Source organism: Artemia franciscana, chromosome 10, assembly GCF_032884065.1.
Source record: "Artemia franciscana chromosome 10, ASM3288406v1, whole genome shotgun sequence".
Lineage (NCBI taxonomy): Eukaryota > Metazoa > Arthropoda > Branchiopoda > Anostraca > Artemiidae > Artemia > Artemia franciscana.
Window position 1 is genome coordinate 38,251,772 of NC_088872.1, and position 18,163 is coordinate 38,269,934.

The 18,163-nt window shown below is 31.5% G+C and overlaps 1 protein-coding gene across 1 annotated transcript in view; it reads right to left on the minus strand.

Moving 5' to 3' along the window:
* Positions 1–6,429: 6,429 nt before the first annotated feature.
* Positions 6,430–18,163, minus strand: part of LOC136032167 (endonuclease/exonuclease/phosphatase family domain-containing protein 1-like) — a 66,795-nt gene continuing 55,061 nt past the window's right edge. Inside the window, exon 9 of the mRNA XM_065712356.1 lies at positions 6,430–10,094. Within this exon, the coding sequence (XP_065568428.1) occupies positions 9,979–10,094 (116 nt within the window). The 3' untranslated portion in view covers positions 6,430–9,978. The remainder of the gene's footprint in view (positions 10,095–18,163) is intronic.

Sequence of the window (18,163 nt, forward strand, 5' to 3'; positions counted from 1 at the left end):
TTTGCCTGTAAGGAACTCCGTTTAAATTTTGGGGAAACTTCATTATTTCCCCATAATCATGTAAATTAATTTAAAATTAAATTCCCCCAAGAGACTCATAATTGAGTCTCTTTTAGTGGTGAGGAATTGAAAAAAAAGCAAGGTCTCTTTTAGTGTTGAGGAATTGAAAAAAAAATGCAGGCTAATCGATTCAGCAGGGTAATCTAACTCAGAAAATGTACGTAACTAAATTTACCACTTTTTGTCATTGATCTTTTTGATTTGGATTTGCTATTTTGGGAAATTCCACTCAAAATTCTTGGGAACTTTATAAACGGGGTTTGTTATTTGTCCAAACAGAAACTTCATTTATAAAAAAATAACCGCGACCTGCATATATTTTAGAGTAATTAATGGTATGTTGAAACCACCAGGTGAAACATTAAATAAAACTAAATAAACTAAAATAAAACTAAGCCTTCATTTATGATACTAAGGTGAAATTTACTTATTTAATGAAATAAACAGGAATAACTTTCATTCCAAGCGACAAAAATGTTCTGACTCCCAAGTAACCATTGCATTTTTTTTTTTAACATCCAAATTTGTAGACAGAAACTTATTTTGAAGAATAATAGCCTCGATTAAATTATAAGATTAATTAAATCGGGCGAATTAATTTGAAGCTGCACATGTCTTTACTCTAGTGGTTGAAAAGCCATATAGTTTAGTTTCAATAGCGTTCGAAAATGCACGCGACGTATTAATTCTTCTTTCAAAGCAATAAGGCCAATTAAATGATACATTTTATTATATTGTTAAGTCATTATTTTCTTACATACAGTTCTATAACCCACATCAGCTGCTTTAACTCAAAAGGTGTTATCTGAGCAACTCAAAAGCATCTATCAATTGGTCTAGTTCATTTTTATGTATCTTTTTTGTTCTCAAGATCCCCGGTAGCTTTGCTTTTTGGAATTTGCATATACCCTCTTCCTACCCGTGGAAATACTACTACGACTACTACTACTAATAACTCGCTGCAGCACCAAGCCACCTGAGGCCAACACAGCTACGCACGCTCCTCCTCCAACCTAATCTATTTAAAGCCTCCCTCTTTACACGCTCCCAGGAAGTTCCCATTTCCTTTAAATCTTTATTTATGACATCCTCCCAACACAGACAAGGACGACCTGCTTTCCGTGTAGCCCCAGACGGTTGGCCAAAAAGAACAATCTTCGGTAATCTGTCATCCTTCATCCGTAGAATGTGGCCTAGCCATTCCAACCTTTCTTTCATTATAGCCCTAGAAAGTGGGATTGAACCACATTTTTCGTACAACCTAGTGTTTGAAATACGGTCAGTCAGCCGGGTACCCAGAACAATCCGTAAGCAATTTCTCTGGAAAACATCTAGTAAATTTTCATCTGCTTTTCGGAGCGCCCATGCTTCAGAGCCATATTTGACCACTGTCATCACTGTAGCTTCCAATATTCTAATCTTGGTTTGCAGACTATTCTTCCAAACTTTTTTTAACTGTGAAAAAACACCCTTAGCCTTAGCTATTCTACTTTTAACATCTTCACTGCTCCCACCATCTTCACTAATAATACTACCAAGGTAACTGAAGCTCCCAACCTGATCAATCTTTTCGTTACCTAATGTCACCTGTTCATCTTCACTTATTCCTAGCCTTAGTGACTTAGTCTTCTTAACATAGATTTTCAAGCCTATTTTAGCACCCTGGACTCACAAAACCTCTAAAAATTCATTCATTTTGCTCACAATTTCATCGAGTATGCTTAAATCATCAGCATAATCCAGGAGCGTTTTTCCTCCCCATTTGATTCCATGGTCTCCAATTGGCTTTCCTGGGCTCCTTAAGATGAAGTCCATCAAAATGATCCATATAAAGGGGGATAGAACACAACCCTGCTTAACTCCTGATTTAATACAAAACCAGTTACTAACCTTATTTGCTACCTTAACCGCGGTAGTATTATTCTCGCACATAGCACAAATCACTTTAATGTATTTTTCTGGTATACCATATAACGATAAGACCTTTGTTAACACTCTTCTATCAACAGAATCGAAAACTTGCTCATAATCGATAAAACTGAGGACCAAAGGTGACAACGAAGGGACTTCTCAATTATTAACCTAAGAGTGAAAACATGGTCGACACACCCTCTACCTTTTCTAAAACCACATTGTTCTTTCCTTAAAACTTTGTCTACAGCATCTTTCAGTCTAAAAAGTATCATATTACTCAGTAATTTGCTGCCTACAGAGACCAGACTAATGCCTCGATAATTACGACACTCATTCTTGTCACCTTTCTTATACAGTGGCTTAATTAAGGTTTTCCTAAAATCATTGGGTACTTCCCCTTTTTCAAAAATCATTTTCATAATCTTCAGTAGCTTATTCCTAACCTCAGAGCCACCATATTTAAGAAACTCATTAATCATACTATAAGCATCTGGAGCCTTATTATTTTTTAATCCCATGGAAATAGTTGTAAACGATTGACAAGAAATCCATTCGCAAGATTTCTTGCTCAAATAATATTTTATTACAAAGCTATCAAGCTGTGTACAAAGCTATTTCTTTATAAGAATGGTAATATAGTATAGACACAATACAAAAACATTGACAGCATCTGTTGCCTTTGCGTTTAAAAATTCGAATAAATACTTAATATAAAAAAGGAAAAAATTTTAAGACTGAAAACTTCATATTATATAGTACTGAACTTGTAAAATTGTGGATTCTTTCGCTTTGAACTTTTTCAATCCACTAACCCAAGCAAGCAATCTAAACGATTTTTATTTTGGTTGACGTTCTCATTGACAGAAGAGTAGTGGTGTGAATAAGTTGCCCTGGCGAAGATATGTGCCGTGCTAGGGGAATCCTTTTTTTAAAAGCCAAAGTATAATGAATATACAAATAATTTACTGTTGTCACAGTTTATTTTGAACAAAATTGTTAGTTTTGTTCAAGGCTCATTTACAATGAGACTTTACTAATGTTGAAACTTAGCCTATGCCATTCTTGTAATCAGTTGAATCCTAACCCATTGAAAGTAGACGTTCTGCAAGCATCCAGACTCAGGTGGAGCTGAAACCAAGTTTCTGATTGGGTAGTAGCCACAAAATAGCATTTTTTTTTTTTTTTTGCAAATTTTCGTTCACACTCAAATTGGGCACTAGTATTAGCTCACATCCGATTTCAAAGCGAGTTGAATCTTGTTGGTGTCGATCAAACCTCATTGAACGGCTGATTATTGTAAACTCGTAATTTACACAGCTTCTTCTTTAAACCAAGTTCAAACAGCATGGGTTGTAAGATTACGGAACTTCATAAAATATTTATTGTTTGTATTTTCACTTTTGCTTTATACCGAGACAAACATGAAAGATAATTAAATGAATTAAAAGAGATCTTGCGTTAAGAATTCAGTTATAAGTAAGATTTTAGAATTAGAACTACAATTATCTACCGCACTGTAAGCAAACATATAGAAAATAAAACATTACATAATAATTTTTGCCAAATATAATTTGATTATATTTTGGCCAAAACCATTAGGAATAATCAGTCATGAAGCACCTCCCACGTCAGGCAAAATTTTGAGGGGTCACTGCAAAATGCCAGTTCTTAAATCAGAAGAAAAGTTAATTCAGGTGAATATGAATAATGCATTTCATTTCAATTTTTCCACCATCTAATTTAGCAGAGTTAAATTTCTATCCTCTTTACACACATGAGATTTTTCACACAAAATGATTTTTTTGTTTCAAGTTTTAGTTCTGCTGGGTTACATCGAACTATTGGTGGCGCTAACAGACTTTAGTCCTATTTCATGCATGTCACAGTACCAAAGTTCGCTCCCTTATCAGTTTCTTTTCATTTTTGATCCAGTTTTGCCTTGTTTAAAGACAATAGCTTATTCCAAATAATAAAAGGTTAAGGGGTAATTTATATGAAATGACAGTTAAAGTATTTAGCTCTGAGATTTTTTTTTTTTTTTTTTTATGACTGTTGTAGCATACCTCGCTACTTGCTTAATACACGTTATCAGTAGATGAGTAGAAATATTTTAGGCTATTCAATGCCGTCGAGCTCTTAAATGATAAATGTTCACAAAGATAGAAGTTTTTAACCACTTCCCATTGAGGTAGTATGCTCTTTCCTGTGATTTAGATAAAAACACATTTAGTATAAACTATATAATCGCATTAGCTGTTCTTTATGTATTGTTGCTTAGAATACACTTTCTTCTTTGTTAGACTTCCTGTTCTGCTTAAAATAACACTGTGAACAATCTTGTTCTTTTTTTTTTGCATAATTTTAACCGAAAAAAGCAATTCCTAATAAAGTTGGCCTACACGCGGTCGTGTCAATAGGATACCTGATCTACTCCCCTCCCCCGAAATATATTTGGGATTAGTAAATTGTCGTAAAAAGACTAATTCTCAAAAAAATATTTCTCTTACTACTATCTGAATACTAGTCATAAAAATGCAGATAAAAAGAAATATTTAGGGACCGTTGGAAAAAGTCCACGGGAGATAAACGTTTTTTCTTTATTCTTTTGGACTCCCTGCCCGAACGAAATTTTTTTGGTAACCCCCCAAAAAAATAAAACTTGAGAGAAATCCTCTCATTTTAACTCTTTAAAATAACGATATTAACTCTTATCTTAAGTGATTGGCTAAAATCACAAACAAAATCCTGTGGATCGAATGACAGATTTATATCATATCACCCGAGATATATGCCCTAAATCTACAACGCAAGCCGGACGATTGGCAATCGTATATAGATGTTACTCTGTATACAAAAGGGGCTTTTCCTTCTCAACGCCCCGCTCTTTACGCTAAAGTTTGACTCTCTCTCTTAACTCTACATTTTAAAACAGTAAAAAACTCACTTCCAGCTGAAAAAAAACATTTTCATATTTATTTTTTCATTGTTTTTTAAGTAATGCTAGTAAATCCTGCGCTCCCTTCATGGAAATTTTCTTCCCCCATGAAAAATTCCTCGATGGAAAGTTCCCCCAGCATATCCCCCTCTTCTCAACCCCTGCCTCCAACCAAAAAATCCTCCTGAAAACGCCTGTACACTTCCCAATAACCATTACTATATGTAAGCACTGGTCAAAGTGTTGAGTTTGTAACCCCTCCCACGGGGACTGTGGGGGAGTAAGTCGTCCCCAAAGACACAGTTGTAAGGTTTTTCGACTACGCTGAATAAAATGAATTTTGATCCGTTGACTTTGGGAAAATAATTAGCGTGGGAGGGGGCCTAGGTGCCCTCCAATTTTTTTGGTCACTTAAAAAGGGCACTAGAACTTTTCATTTCCGTTAGAATGAGCCCTCTCGCAACATTCTAGGACAACTGGGTCGATACGATCACCCCTGGGAAAAAAAAAAAAAAAAAAACAAATAAACACGCGTCCGTGATCTGCCTTCTGGCAAAAAATATAAAATTCCACATTTTTGTAGATAGGAGCTTGAAACTTCTACAGTAGGGTTCTCTGATACGCTGAATCTGATGGTGTGATTTTCGTTAAGATTCTATGACTTTTAGGGGGTGTTTCTCCCTATTTTCTAATAAGGCAATAATAACGCAAAATTTCTCAGGCTCGTAACATTTGATGGGTAAGACTAAACTTGATGAAACTTATATATTTAAAATTGGCATTAAAATGCGATTCTTTTGATGTAGCTACTGGTACCAAAATTCCATTTTTTAGTGTTTTGGTTACTATTGAGCCGGGTCGCTCCTTGCTACAGTTCGTTACCACGAACTGTTTGATACAAAGTTTGTGTTTTTCTAGATAGTGGCTTAAATCTCCTATCTAAAACTCTCGAACATTTTGCAATTGATGGTGAAATTTTCACCACAATTCCACTCTTTTTCAGGACTGTTTCCCCCTTTTTCAAAAGCTGTGCAAAGTTCTTATGCAAATCCTTTTTTAAAAAAAAACTTATCGGAGCATGAGGCCAATAAGCTGTGTTAGATTCATAGTTGTATTTACCTTGACTATTTCAATGACCTTTTTCAATGACTATTTCATTGACTATTTCTAGTGACTATTTAATTTGACTATTTCTATTGACTATATTTCATTGACTATTTCAGTTGTATGACCTTGGCTATTGTATTTCAAGTTACCTTGAAGTGCGGTACTCCTTAAGCGCAACGCTTTGAAATACAAGTGATACTCACTAGACAATAAAGCTATTATAAGGCATTTTTTTGGATGCTGAAGACAGGTAACCGACCATATTAAACTTGATCATACAATACAATCATGAAATCAAATTAACACTTGTAATTATAACAACAATGCCCAACTCTGAACAAATAAATCTCTAGCCACGCGTTTCACCCTATCTATGACAACAAATATGTCCTGAAATCTCATTAAAAAAAAACTTCTTCAAAAAATTTAATTTAACAAAAATAATAACAACACAAAGATCAGTAGTTCATCAAAAATATGACATCAGTTCCAACTAGCAAAGTAAAAATTAAATATCACACTTAACCCTTCAACTACCTATATATTTTCTATTGCCAGGGGTACAAGACCCAGAACTTCCATTTCCTGTGTACGTCACTCGTAGAATTTTGTGCCATGTGAACGAAGCCCCGATTAGGGCCTGTTTCCGCTATCCAAATTGTTACTGGCAGCTTCCTGTATGCTTACAGAAACATAATTGTTAACCAGAAAAAATTCATTATTAACAATTTGCGGGAATAAATTTATCGGCCGAGGAATTCAAAAATGAGATATAAATAAAGATTTTAAGAAGCATTAAAACTTAACAACGAGTATTGTAAGAAAACACGTGTCGTTCATACTTGTACTCTTAATGAAGAAACATTCAAGCGTCAGTTTTATCCTTTGAAATTTTAGAACTTCGCGCTCAAAATACGTCAATAAAGCTTCCCATCAACTTTTCCAATTAAAAGAACTTCTAACAATTATCAGTAAAAGTTTTCGTTAAAGAATTTACAGATTACTAAAATATTAAAAGCTTTCTGAAACAAAATCTTGAAAAAACTGTTATTAACATTCTTTATGGTCAGGACAACGGAAACAAACCTTGTATCACAAAATCACTTCAAGTTTAGAATTAGGCTAATTTAAATTAAATTAAGCCTTACAATATTTATCAGTTTTTTTATTGTATAAGCTTAAACTATGGCTTTGAATACTTCATCCTCCAAGGGAGTCCAAGCCCCTCGTTTGAGATTGAAACGGCGGAATGACTCTAATCGTCTGATTAAGTTTGTCGCATTTGTTGCTATCTGTGCATATTCATATTTCTGGTAGTTAAAGTGTTAAGCGGATGAACAAATTAATTTTCACCTTAAAAGAAAGATAGTATCAGACATTCACTGAAGGCACAAAACAGGAATATAAAAAGCTAATCTTGTACCTATGGCCCTGTGCACTCAGCTCATTGGAATAACATCAAATACAATGAACACCTCAGGTTAAAAACATAAATCTTCGATAACATATAATTTAGATCCAGCTATAATAACATTTTTAATCGGTTATAGTAATTGTTAATTTATACCATAATATTATAATAAAAAATGAACATTTTGTTTATGCTCTTTCTTTATATACCCCTTCCAAAAAAAGAACTACATAAAACATTTTTATATGTCTAAAAAAAAGAAATTGCATAAAAAATTATTTTTTTGAAGGTTTTAAAATATAAGCAGTTAAACTTGATGGGTTTTATTTCGCAGGATAACGTACTACCAAATAAATCAAAGTTGCCGCCACGCTATTTAAAATGTCAAACACGAATCTCTCATTTTTTTTCTTAGTAAATTTTTCACTTGGATTGTTTTCATTAAAAACTGTTAGAAAAAATAGTGGTACTTATCTGTTATAGCCACCACACTCAAGTTCTTGGTTTGACAGCACCGGTTTTTTTCTGTAATTTCTTTAAGCTTAGCGTAAGAGAGTGTATATACACTACAATGTAGGTATATTTTAATTCAATATTTTAGTTGGTATTCTGGTTAGGTTAAAAACCTTTTAATATAATGCGTTCTGGGAAACTCATTTCCATAATTCTCTGTATTAGTTTCCATAATTTTGTTAAATAAAAAAAAATTAAAAGTATCTGAAGCATTTAATTCACGCGTTTGTGAATTATTTCCCTTTGTGGAAAAGGGATCCATTCACAACTCTCCTTTTTACGGCAAGCAATAAAATGCAGATAACTACAAAAATAATTATTTCATAAAAAATAGTTAGATTCTTGGTACGTTCAGTTTATATTAATTTTGATTTTATCCCCCCCCCCCAAGCCGGGGGCAGATGTAGCCTTCAATTAAGCGTCATTTTAAACAACATTATATTGCACTTTACGCCTGTCACATGCCCTAAAATACAATCTAAAGCGGAATCTCGATAGCTCAAATTCCTTGATATCAGGCTTTTCCAGGTCATTTTTTAAAATTCTGGAGAAACCAATGCTAAAAATACATCTACAAGTTGTATGATTCCTAACGAAAATTTAATTCTTTAACGACAAAATGGATTGCTCTTGTAACTCAAGGTTTACGTTTGAGAACCCATCAAGACCAACTTCTTAGGGAGCCTCGTTAAGAAAACGGCCTTCTTTGTTAAGAAATGAATCTTTATTCATTTCTAAAGATAGTCGAAAATAGTAGCTTTATTCAAGTCAATAGCTGTTCAAATCAAATTGCACTAAGTGAGTGATTGACACCTCTGCATACACAGCTTGGACAATACCAAACTACGTCGTTTTTTTAAGGTGTCTTTTAAGTATTTTAGTCACCCTTTTCTAAAGAAAATGAACAGTTTATTGTACAAAAATGAAAAGCCTTTAAGTTCTGAGGATACTTTAATAATTTGAATAATTTTACATGTCCTCCTTTAACAACATTCTCATACCTCCCCCCCTTTGCTCAAGTATGAAATAAGGAATTCCCTCATAAGGTGGGTAAAAACTCATAGCCAATCTCTCTATAAGCAGAATATAGTCTATAGTTTGGTTTTGCTACTAGCCATAAATTCACAGGTTCAGAGATGCGGTAGTGCTCTGCTTTGTGATGTCACAAGGACGCGGTATAAATGTCGCAAAGACGTGATATGAATGTAGCAAGATTTGAGCTTCGAATTCAAACGCAGTTGCCACCACCTTTGCTTAAATACAAGGTAGCCATCTTAAGAAACAATGCTGTCCCAGGAGTTAAATAATTGCCGAGACTGGAAACGCATCTTCAAGTGACTGACAGCATCACAAATTTTGCTCTAAAACAATTAAAAGATCCAATAGACCCATAACAACCCAAAATTTTAATTATTATCTTTTGAACGTGCCAAATTAAAAGTGAAACATAACATAGCTTCCAAGCATTCCCAATAGGTTCAGTTTGACTAAAAACATAGGCACATTAACTATAGTATGCTACGTAACATGTGATATACTACACACATCATTAGATTTTGCGTGTCCTGTAGGCTCTTGTGCGTATTGTGGCTTTTTACCAACTCTCGTACAGTGCTGGTATTACCTTCTATATTTCCCAATTCCCTAGGTTTTCTATTATCTATTCAGATAATAGTTCTATGACTAAACGCCACTTTTGTTTATTCTAGCTGAAAAGCCATGAAAATGAATACATTTTGTTTTGATTTTGGACATCAGAATTCAGCAGGTTAAATGTTTGACCTTTTTTACAACCATCTAAAAAACCATGTTCGAGAATAGTAAAAAAAACACAAATTATTAGTCTAGGAAGCACAGTGTCTTAATAATCATAATGTTTGCATCACTCCTCAAATAATGAGATTTGGTAAGCTATTTGGGTAATTGGGTAAGTACAAACAACACACAAAAAAATAATTTGAAATAGTACAAATATTGCAAAAGTAAAAACAGCTTAGTGCATATGCCACAACCATAATTTGAATAGTGAAAGAAAAACTTATGCCGAGGTAAAATCCGCCCAGACAGGACAGTGACTTGAAGCTGGCCCATTCCATCTCCATCCAATCGGTATGGCTAAATGGGTTAATCCCTCTCGTAGAACACCAGCGCTGCCTGGAAATATGAACCATGATCAGCCATTTTATTTTCTAAGGCGAAAATAAGTGTACAGAACTCACAATTTTTGACCTTACCAGGGGAGGGGGAGATCTGGTACATAAAAATAGAGATTTAAGGTCTAGAAACACAGTTATTTTGCACTTTTGTTCCTTTTAGAATATTAAATTGTTGTCTCTCAATTTCCTTTGTTATTGATTGACTTGACAAGGCCAATACTCTTTCTTGGACCTTAAACTACAATTATATTACCTGAAGTAATGAAAGCTTCAGCTCGTCGCCCAATTCGTCCCCTCTAATGTTACTTTTATCACTTCCAATTTACAAAAGCTCTTCCATTTGTATACATTTGGTCAAAAGTGTTTGTTGACTGGACAGTTTGTCTAGCTTGAAGAGAAATTCAAATTTAGAAGCCTTCTCTATCTCCACCCTCACAGTAAAGTCTTTTTTCTTCCTCCTGATTTTTTGTGGTTTTGAATTTCACTTCAACTTTCAGCTCTTTTGGTATTTCTTTATGCTTTCACCAAACTAGATACAAAGCGATTCTTACGAAAGTCCGCCAGAAACCCAGAAATGGATCCCAATATATCTACAAATCAATGAAAGAATAACACCTTTGATTGTAACATCTTACGGCCCAAGTTAAAATTGACAGAGGAGGTCATATCAGGTAGGGAAACTAAAAAACCGTAACCTTCAAGTGCTGTGCCTAAGAAGTTTGCTCCGATCTCAATATCATCTTTAAGCGAGGGATCATTATAAAGGTCCCAGAGAACTTCGCGAACTTCGATGATCTGATACCTCACTGCTTTTAGTGAGTCGATGCATGCGTCCCATTGTGTTATAGAGAGCTCTTTCAATATTATGGAGGCCCAGTACAAGATTCTTCAGACCTCGAAGGACTTTCTAGAAACAAACTCGAGCATTAGGCTGAAGACCTGAATAGGGTGCACAAACGCTGGATTTTTCTGAACAGGGTCGCTTTAGGAAATAGAGACTTGGTTGCAGCACTAGCCACCAAGTTTAACCTTTGGCAGCCACAAGGGACAAAAAAGGCACTTTTAGTTTGTTCGATAATCCATTTCTGTAACCCAGAATGTTTACTCTCAAGTTGTCTTCAGTGTCATGACCTTGGTCTTTATAATTTTGAATGTCAAGGCCATAGTTTTCTAAGGCTTTAAAAATGGGTTCAAGAATGCCTTTGCTAGCGGCGTCTATGATTTCAACAAAGTCAACAAAGCTTTCACATATTTATACTATTTCGTCACTTTTTTCATAGACATACCACGTGATCATAGAAAATTATTCTTTTCTACCTAGGTCACGAGTGCAGTTTAGAAGTAATGCAAAGTATTTTTGCTTCATTTGGCTCTGTTTAAAATAGACTCTCGCACTGAATTTCCCATTAATGAACCAAGTTTGTTTTGGATAGTATCTCAAAATACGAGACGTATCTTCGCTTTTCATTCGCATCATCGAATTTGGCTCTGAGTTCCAAAAAAATCCTGGGTAGTTCCTCAAAAAGTAAGTTGGAACTGTGCTAAAAACTGCACAGTAGCAAGAGGTTGGGCGAGAACACTTTTTCCTTTTCCTTTTCTTGCGCAACAATCCTTTGATTCAAATGATCAACTGCCGTTCCTTCAGTCAGTCTTTTTTATGCTTTAACCAATTTTTGCAACACTTTATGTGATTTGGAGCTGTTTCATGCTTTTATTAATGTTTTACAAATGCACTTCCAATACAGTTCCCATTTTCTCTCTCATTCTCTCTTTCTAAAAATAAAATAAAATATATCTATATATATAAAAATAAGTTGTCTGTGTGTGGATCTGTGGATGGATCAGGTGACGTCACCTGAAAAAACTGGATCAGGTGACAAAACTGAAAACTGAAAAAACTAAAAAAAAGTCAAAAACTACAAAAAAACTAAAAACTAATAAAAAAAATAAAAAAGCTAAAAAACTAAAAAAAACTAAAAAAAGGCAAAAACTACAAAAAAAAACTAAAAACTAATAAAAAAGCTAAAAAACTAAAAAAACTAAAAAAAGGCGAAAACTACAAAAAAAACTAAAAACTAATAAAAAAAATAAAAAAGCTAAAAAACTTAAAAAACTAAAAAAACTAAAAAAAGGTAAAAAACTAAAAAAACTAAAAACTAAAAAAAAACTAAAAAAAAGGAAAAAACTGAAAAATAAGCTAAAATAAAGGTAAAAACCAATAAAAAACTAAAAAAAAAAATGAAACAACTAAAAAAAGGCAAAAACTACAAAAAAAACTAAAAACTAATAAAAAAAGTAAAAAAGCTAAAAAACTAAAAAAACTAAAAAAACTAAAAAAAGGTAAAAAACTAAAAAAAAATAAAAAATAAAAAAAAACTAAAAAAAAGGAAAAAACTGAAAAATAAGCTAAAATAAAGGTAAAAACCAATAAAAAACTAAAAAGAAAAAAAGGAAAAAACTAAAAAAAATTTTCATCTAAAAAACTAAAAAAAAACTAAAAAAGGTAAAAACTAAAAGAACTAAAAAAGAAAAAAATAAATGACGACACTCAAAGAGAAAGCGACCAGGACAAAAGGAATGTTCGATTAGCAATCAACAAAGCACCGGGACACAGGGAGTATAAATGACGACCAGGACATAAGTAAAAAAAAAAACTAACAAAACTAAAAAGACGGTAAAAACTACAAAAAAACTAAAAAGAAAAAAACTAAAAAAAGGCAAAAACTACAAAAAAAACTAAAAACTAATAAAAAAGCTAAAAAACTAAAAAAACTAAAAAAAGGCAAAAACTACAAAAAAAACTAAAAACTAATAAAAAAAATAAAAAAGCTAAAAAACTAAAAAAACTAAAAAAAGGTAAAAAACTAAAAAAACTAAAAACTAAAAAAAACTTAAAAAAAGGAAAAAACTGAAAAATAAGCTAAAATAAAGGTAAAAACCAATAAAAAACTAAAAAAAAAACTGAAAAAACTAAAAAAAGGCAAAAACTACAAAAAAAACTAAAAACTAATAAAAAAAGTAAAAAAGCTAAAAAACTAAAAAAACTAAAAAAAGGTAAAAAACTAAAAAAAATAAAAAATAAAAAAAACTAAAAAAAAGGAAAAAACTGAAAAATAAGCTAAAATAAAGGTAAAAACCAATAAAAAACTAAAAAGAAAAAAAGGAAAAAACTAAAAAAAAATTTTCATCTAAAAAACTAAAAAAAACTAAAAAAGGTAAAAACTAAAAGAACTAAAAAAGAAAAAAATAAATGACGACACTCAAAGAGAAAGCGACCAGGACAAAAGGAATGTTCGATTAGCAATCAACAAAGCACCGGGACACAGGGAGTATAAATGACGACCAGGACATAAGTGAAAAAACACTAAAAAAACTAAAAAAAGGTAAAAAACTAAAAAAAATAAAAAATAAAAAAAACTAAAAAAAAGGAAAAAACTGAAAAATAAGCTAAAATAAAGGTAAAAACCAATAAAAAACTAAAAAGAAAAAAAGGAAAAAACTAAAAAAAATTTGCATCTAAAAAACTAAAAAAAAACTAAAAAAGGTAAAAACTAAAAGAACTAAAAAAGAAAAAAATAAATGACGACACTCAAAGAGAAAGCGACCAGGACAAAAGGAATGTTCGATTAGCAATCAACAAAGCACCGGGACACAGGGAGTATAAATGACGACCAGGACATAAGTAAAAAAAAAAACTAACAAAACTAAAAAGAAGGTAAAAACTACAAAAAAACTAAAAAGAAAAAAACTAAAAAAAGGCAAAAACTACAAAAAAAACTAAAAACTAATAAAAAAGCTAAAAAACTAAAGAAACTAAAAAAAGGCAAAAACTACAAAAAAAACTAAAAACTAATAAAAAAAAATAAAAAAGCTAAAAAACTAAAAAAACTAAAAAAACTAAAAAAAGGTAAAAAACTAAAAAAACTAAAAACTAAAAAAACTTAAAAAAAGGAAAAAACTGAAAAATAAGCTAAAATAAAGGTAAAAACCAATTAAAAACTAAAAAAAAAACTGAAAAAACTAAAAAAAGGCAAAAACTACAAAAAAAACTAAAAACTAATAAAAAAAAGTAAAAAAGCTAAAAAACTAAAAAAACTAAAAAAACTAAAAAAAAAGGTAAAAAACTAAAAAAAATAAAAAATAAAAAAAACTAAAAAAAAGGAAAAAACTGAAAAATAAGCTAAAATAAAGGTAAAAACCAATAAAAAACTAAAAAGAAAAAAAGGAAAAAACTAAAAAAAATTTTCATCTAAAAAACTAAAAAAAACTAAAAAAGGTAAAAACTAAAAGAACTAAAAAAGAAAAAAATAAATGACGACACTCAAAGAGAAAGCGACCAGGACAAAAGGAATGTTCGATTAGCAATCAACAAAGCACCGGGACACAGGGAGTATAAATGACGACCAGGACATAAGTGAAAAAAACACTAAAAAAACTAAAAAAAGGTAAAAAACTAAAAAAAATAAAAAATAAAAAAAACTAAAAAAAAGGAAAAAACTGAAAAATAAGCTAAAATAAAGGTAAAAACCAATAAAAAACTAAAAAGAAAAAAAGGAAAAAACTAAAAAAAATTTTCATCTAAAAAACTAAAAAAAACTAAAAAAGGTAAAAACTAAAAGAACTAAAAAAGAAAAAAATAAATGACGACACTCAAAGAGAAAGCGACCAGGACAAAAGGAATGTTCGATTAGCAATCAACAAAGCACCGGGACACAGGGAGTATAAATGACGACCAGGACATAAGTAAAAAAAAAAACTAACAAAACTAAAAAGAAGGTAAAAACTACAAAAAAACTAAAAAGAAAAAAAAACTAAAAACTAATAAAAAAACTAAAAAATCTAAAAATCTAAATAAACTAAAAAAGAAAAAAAAAAGGAAAAAAATAAAGGAGAAAAACAAAACTAAAAAACGAATGTATATACAGACCGGGACACCGGGATACAAATGACGACCGGGACACAGGGAATATAAATGACGACCGGGACACAGGGACACAACTACAACGGGGACACCGGGGGAAACAGGGGGATATAAATGACGACCGGGACACCGGGACAGGGAATGGTCGATTAGCAATCACCATCAACAAAGCTCAAGGGCAATCATTAGAATCATGAGGTATAGATCTGAATACAGATTGTTTTCCCATGGACCATTATATGTTGCATGTTCAAGAGTCGGTAAACCTGACAATCTATTTATATGCAAAGACAATGGGACAGCAAAGAATGTTGTATATTCGCAAGTTTTACGTAGTTAAAACCATATATATATATATATATATATATATATATATATATATATATATATATATATATATATATATATATATATATATATATATATATATATATATATATATATATATATATATATATATATATGTGGTATATATATATATATATATATATATATATATATATATATATATATATATATATATATATATATATATATATATATATATATATATATATATATATATATATATATATATATATATATATATATATATATCTATATTCACAGGTGGGACATAGGGACACAACTACAATGGCGCGTAACTATTATGGCGCGTAACGACTTACGCGCGCGGGGCGGCTTGGGGGGGGGGGGCGAAGCGCCCCCACCAACTAGGTGTTGGGGTGGCGCGAAGCGCCACCCCAACAGCTAGTATATATATATATATATCTATACTAGCTGTTGGGGTGGCGCTTTGCGCCACCCCAACACCTAGTTGGTGGGGGCGCTTCGCGCCCCCCCCCAAGCCCCCCCGCGCGCGTAAGTCGTTACGCGCCATAATAGCTACGCGCCATTGTAGTTGTGTCCCTATGTCCCACCTGACCATTCCCTGTCCCGGTGTCCCGGTCGTCATTTATATCCCCCTGTTTCCCCCGGTGTCCCCGTTGTAGTTGTGTCCCTGTGTCCCGGTCGTCATTTATATTCCCTGTGTCCCGGTCGTCATTTGTATCCCGGTGTCCCGGTCTGTATATACATTCGTTTTTTAGTTTTGTTTTTCTCCTTTATTTTTTTCCTTTTTTTTTCTTTTTTAGTTTATTTAGATTTTTAGATTTTTTAGTTTTTTTATTAGTTTTTAGTTTTTTTTTTCTTTTTAGTTTTTTTGTAGTTTTTACCTTCTTTTTAGTTTTGTTAGTTTTTTTTTTACTTATGTCCTGGTCGTCATTTATACTCCCTGTGTCCCGGTGCTTTGTTGATTGCTAATCGAACATTCCTTTTGTCCTGGTCGCTTTCTCTTTGAGTGTCGTCATTTATTTTTTTCTTTTTTAGTTCTTTTAGTTTTTACCTTTTTTAGTTTTTTTTAGTTTTTTAGATGAAATTTTTTTTAGTTTTTTCCTTTTTTTCTTTTTAGTTTTTTCCTTTTTTTCTTTTTAGTTTTTTATTGGTTTTTACCTTTATTTTAGCTTATTTTTCAGTTTTTTCCTTTTTTTTATTTTTTTTTATTTTTTATTTTTTTTAGTTTTTTACCTTTTTTTAGTTTTTTTTAGTTTTTTTAGTTTTTTAGCTTTTTTACTTTTTTTATTAGTTTTTAGTTTTTTTTTGTAGTTTTTGCCTTTTTTTAAGTTTTGTTTTTCTCCTTTATTTTTTTCCTTTTTTTTTCTTTTTTAGTTTATTTAGATTTTTAGATTTTTTAGTTTTTTTATTAGTTTTTAGTTTTTTTTTTCTTTTTAGTTTTTTTGTAGTTTTTACCTTTTTTTTAGTTTTTTTATTTTTTTTTTTACTTATGTCCTGGTCGTCATTTATACTCCCTGTGTCCCGGTGCTTTGTTGATTGCTAATCGAACATTCCTTTTGTCCTGGTCGCTTTCTCTTTGAGTGTCGTCATTTATTTTTTTCTTTTTTAGTTCTTTTAGTTTTTACCTTTTTTAGTGTTTTAGATGAAAATTTTTTTTAGTTTTTTCCTTTTTTTCTTTTTAGTTTTTTATTGGTTTTTACCTTTATTTTAGCTTATTTTTCAGTTTTTTCCTTTTTTTTAGTTTTTTTTTATTTTTTATTTTTTTTAGTTTTTTACCTTTTTTTATTTTTTTTTTAGGTTTTTTGTTTTTTAGCTTTTTTACTTTTTTTTTATTAGTTTTTAGTTTTTTTGTAGTTTTTGCCTTTTTTTAGTTTTTTCAGTTTTTTTTTAGTTTTTTATTGGTTTTTACCTTTATTTTAGCTTATTTTTCAGTTTTTTCCTTTTTTTTAGTTTTTTTTAGTTTTAAGTTTTTTTAGTTTTTTTAGTTTTTTACCTTTTTTTAGTTTTTTTAGTTTTTTTAGTTTTTTTAGTTTTTTAGCTTTTTTATTTTTTTTATTAGTTTTTAGTTTTTTTTGTAGTTTTTGCCTTTTTTTAGTTTTTTTAGTTTTTTAGCTTTTTTATTAGTTTTTAGTTTTTTTTGTAGTTTTTGCCTTTTTTTTAGTTTTTTTAGTTTTTTAGCTTTTTTAGTTTTTTTTATTAGTTTTTAGTTTTTTTTGTAGTTTTTGCCTTTTTTTAGTTTTTTCAGTTTTGACGTCACCTGATCCAGTTTTTTCAGGTGACGTCACCTGATCCATCCACACATCCACAGACAGACAACTTATTTTTATATATATAGACTAGCTGTTGGGGTGGCGCTTCGCGCCACCCCAACACCTAGTTGGTGGGGGCGCTTCGCGCCCCCCCCAAGCCCCCCCGCGCGCGTAAGTCGTTACGCGCCATAATAGTTACGCGCCATTGTAGTTGTGTCCCTATGTCCCACCTGTGAATATAGATATATATATATATATGGTTTTAACTACGTAAAACTTGCGAATATACAACATTCTTTGCTGTCCCATTGTCTTTGCATATAAATAGATTGTCAGGTTATCCCCCTGTTTCCCCCGGTGTCCCCGTTGTAGTTGTGTCCCTGTGTCCCGGTCGTCATTTATATTCCCTGTGTCCCGGGTCCCGGTCATCATTTGTATCCCGGTGTCCCGGTCTGTATATACATTCGTTTTTTAGTTTTGTTTTTCTCCTTTATTTTTTTCCTTTTTTTTCTTTTTTAGCTTATTTAGATTTTTAGATTTTTTAGTTTTTTTTATTAGTTTTTA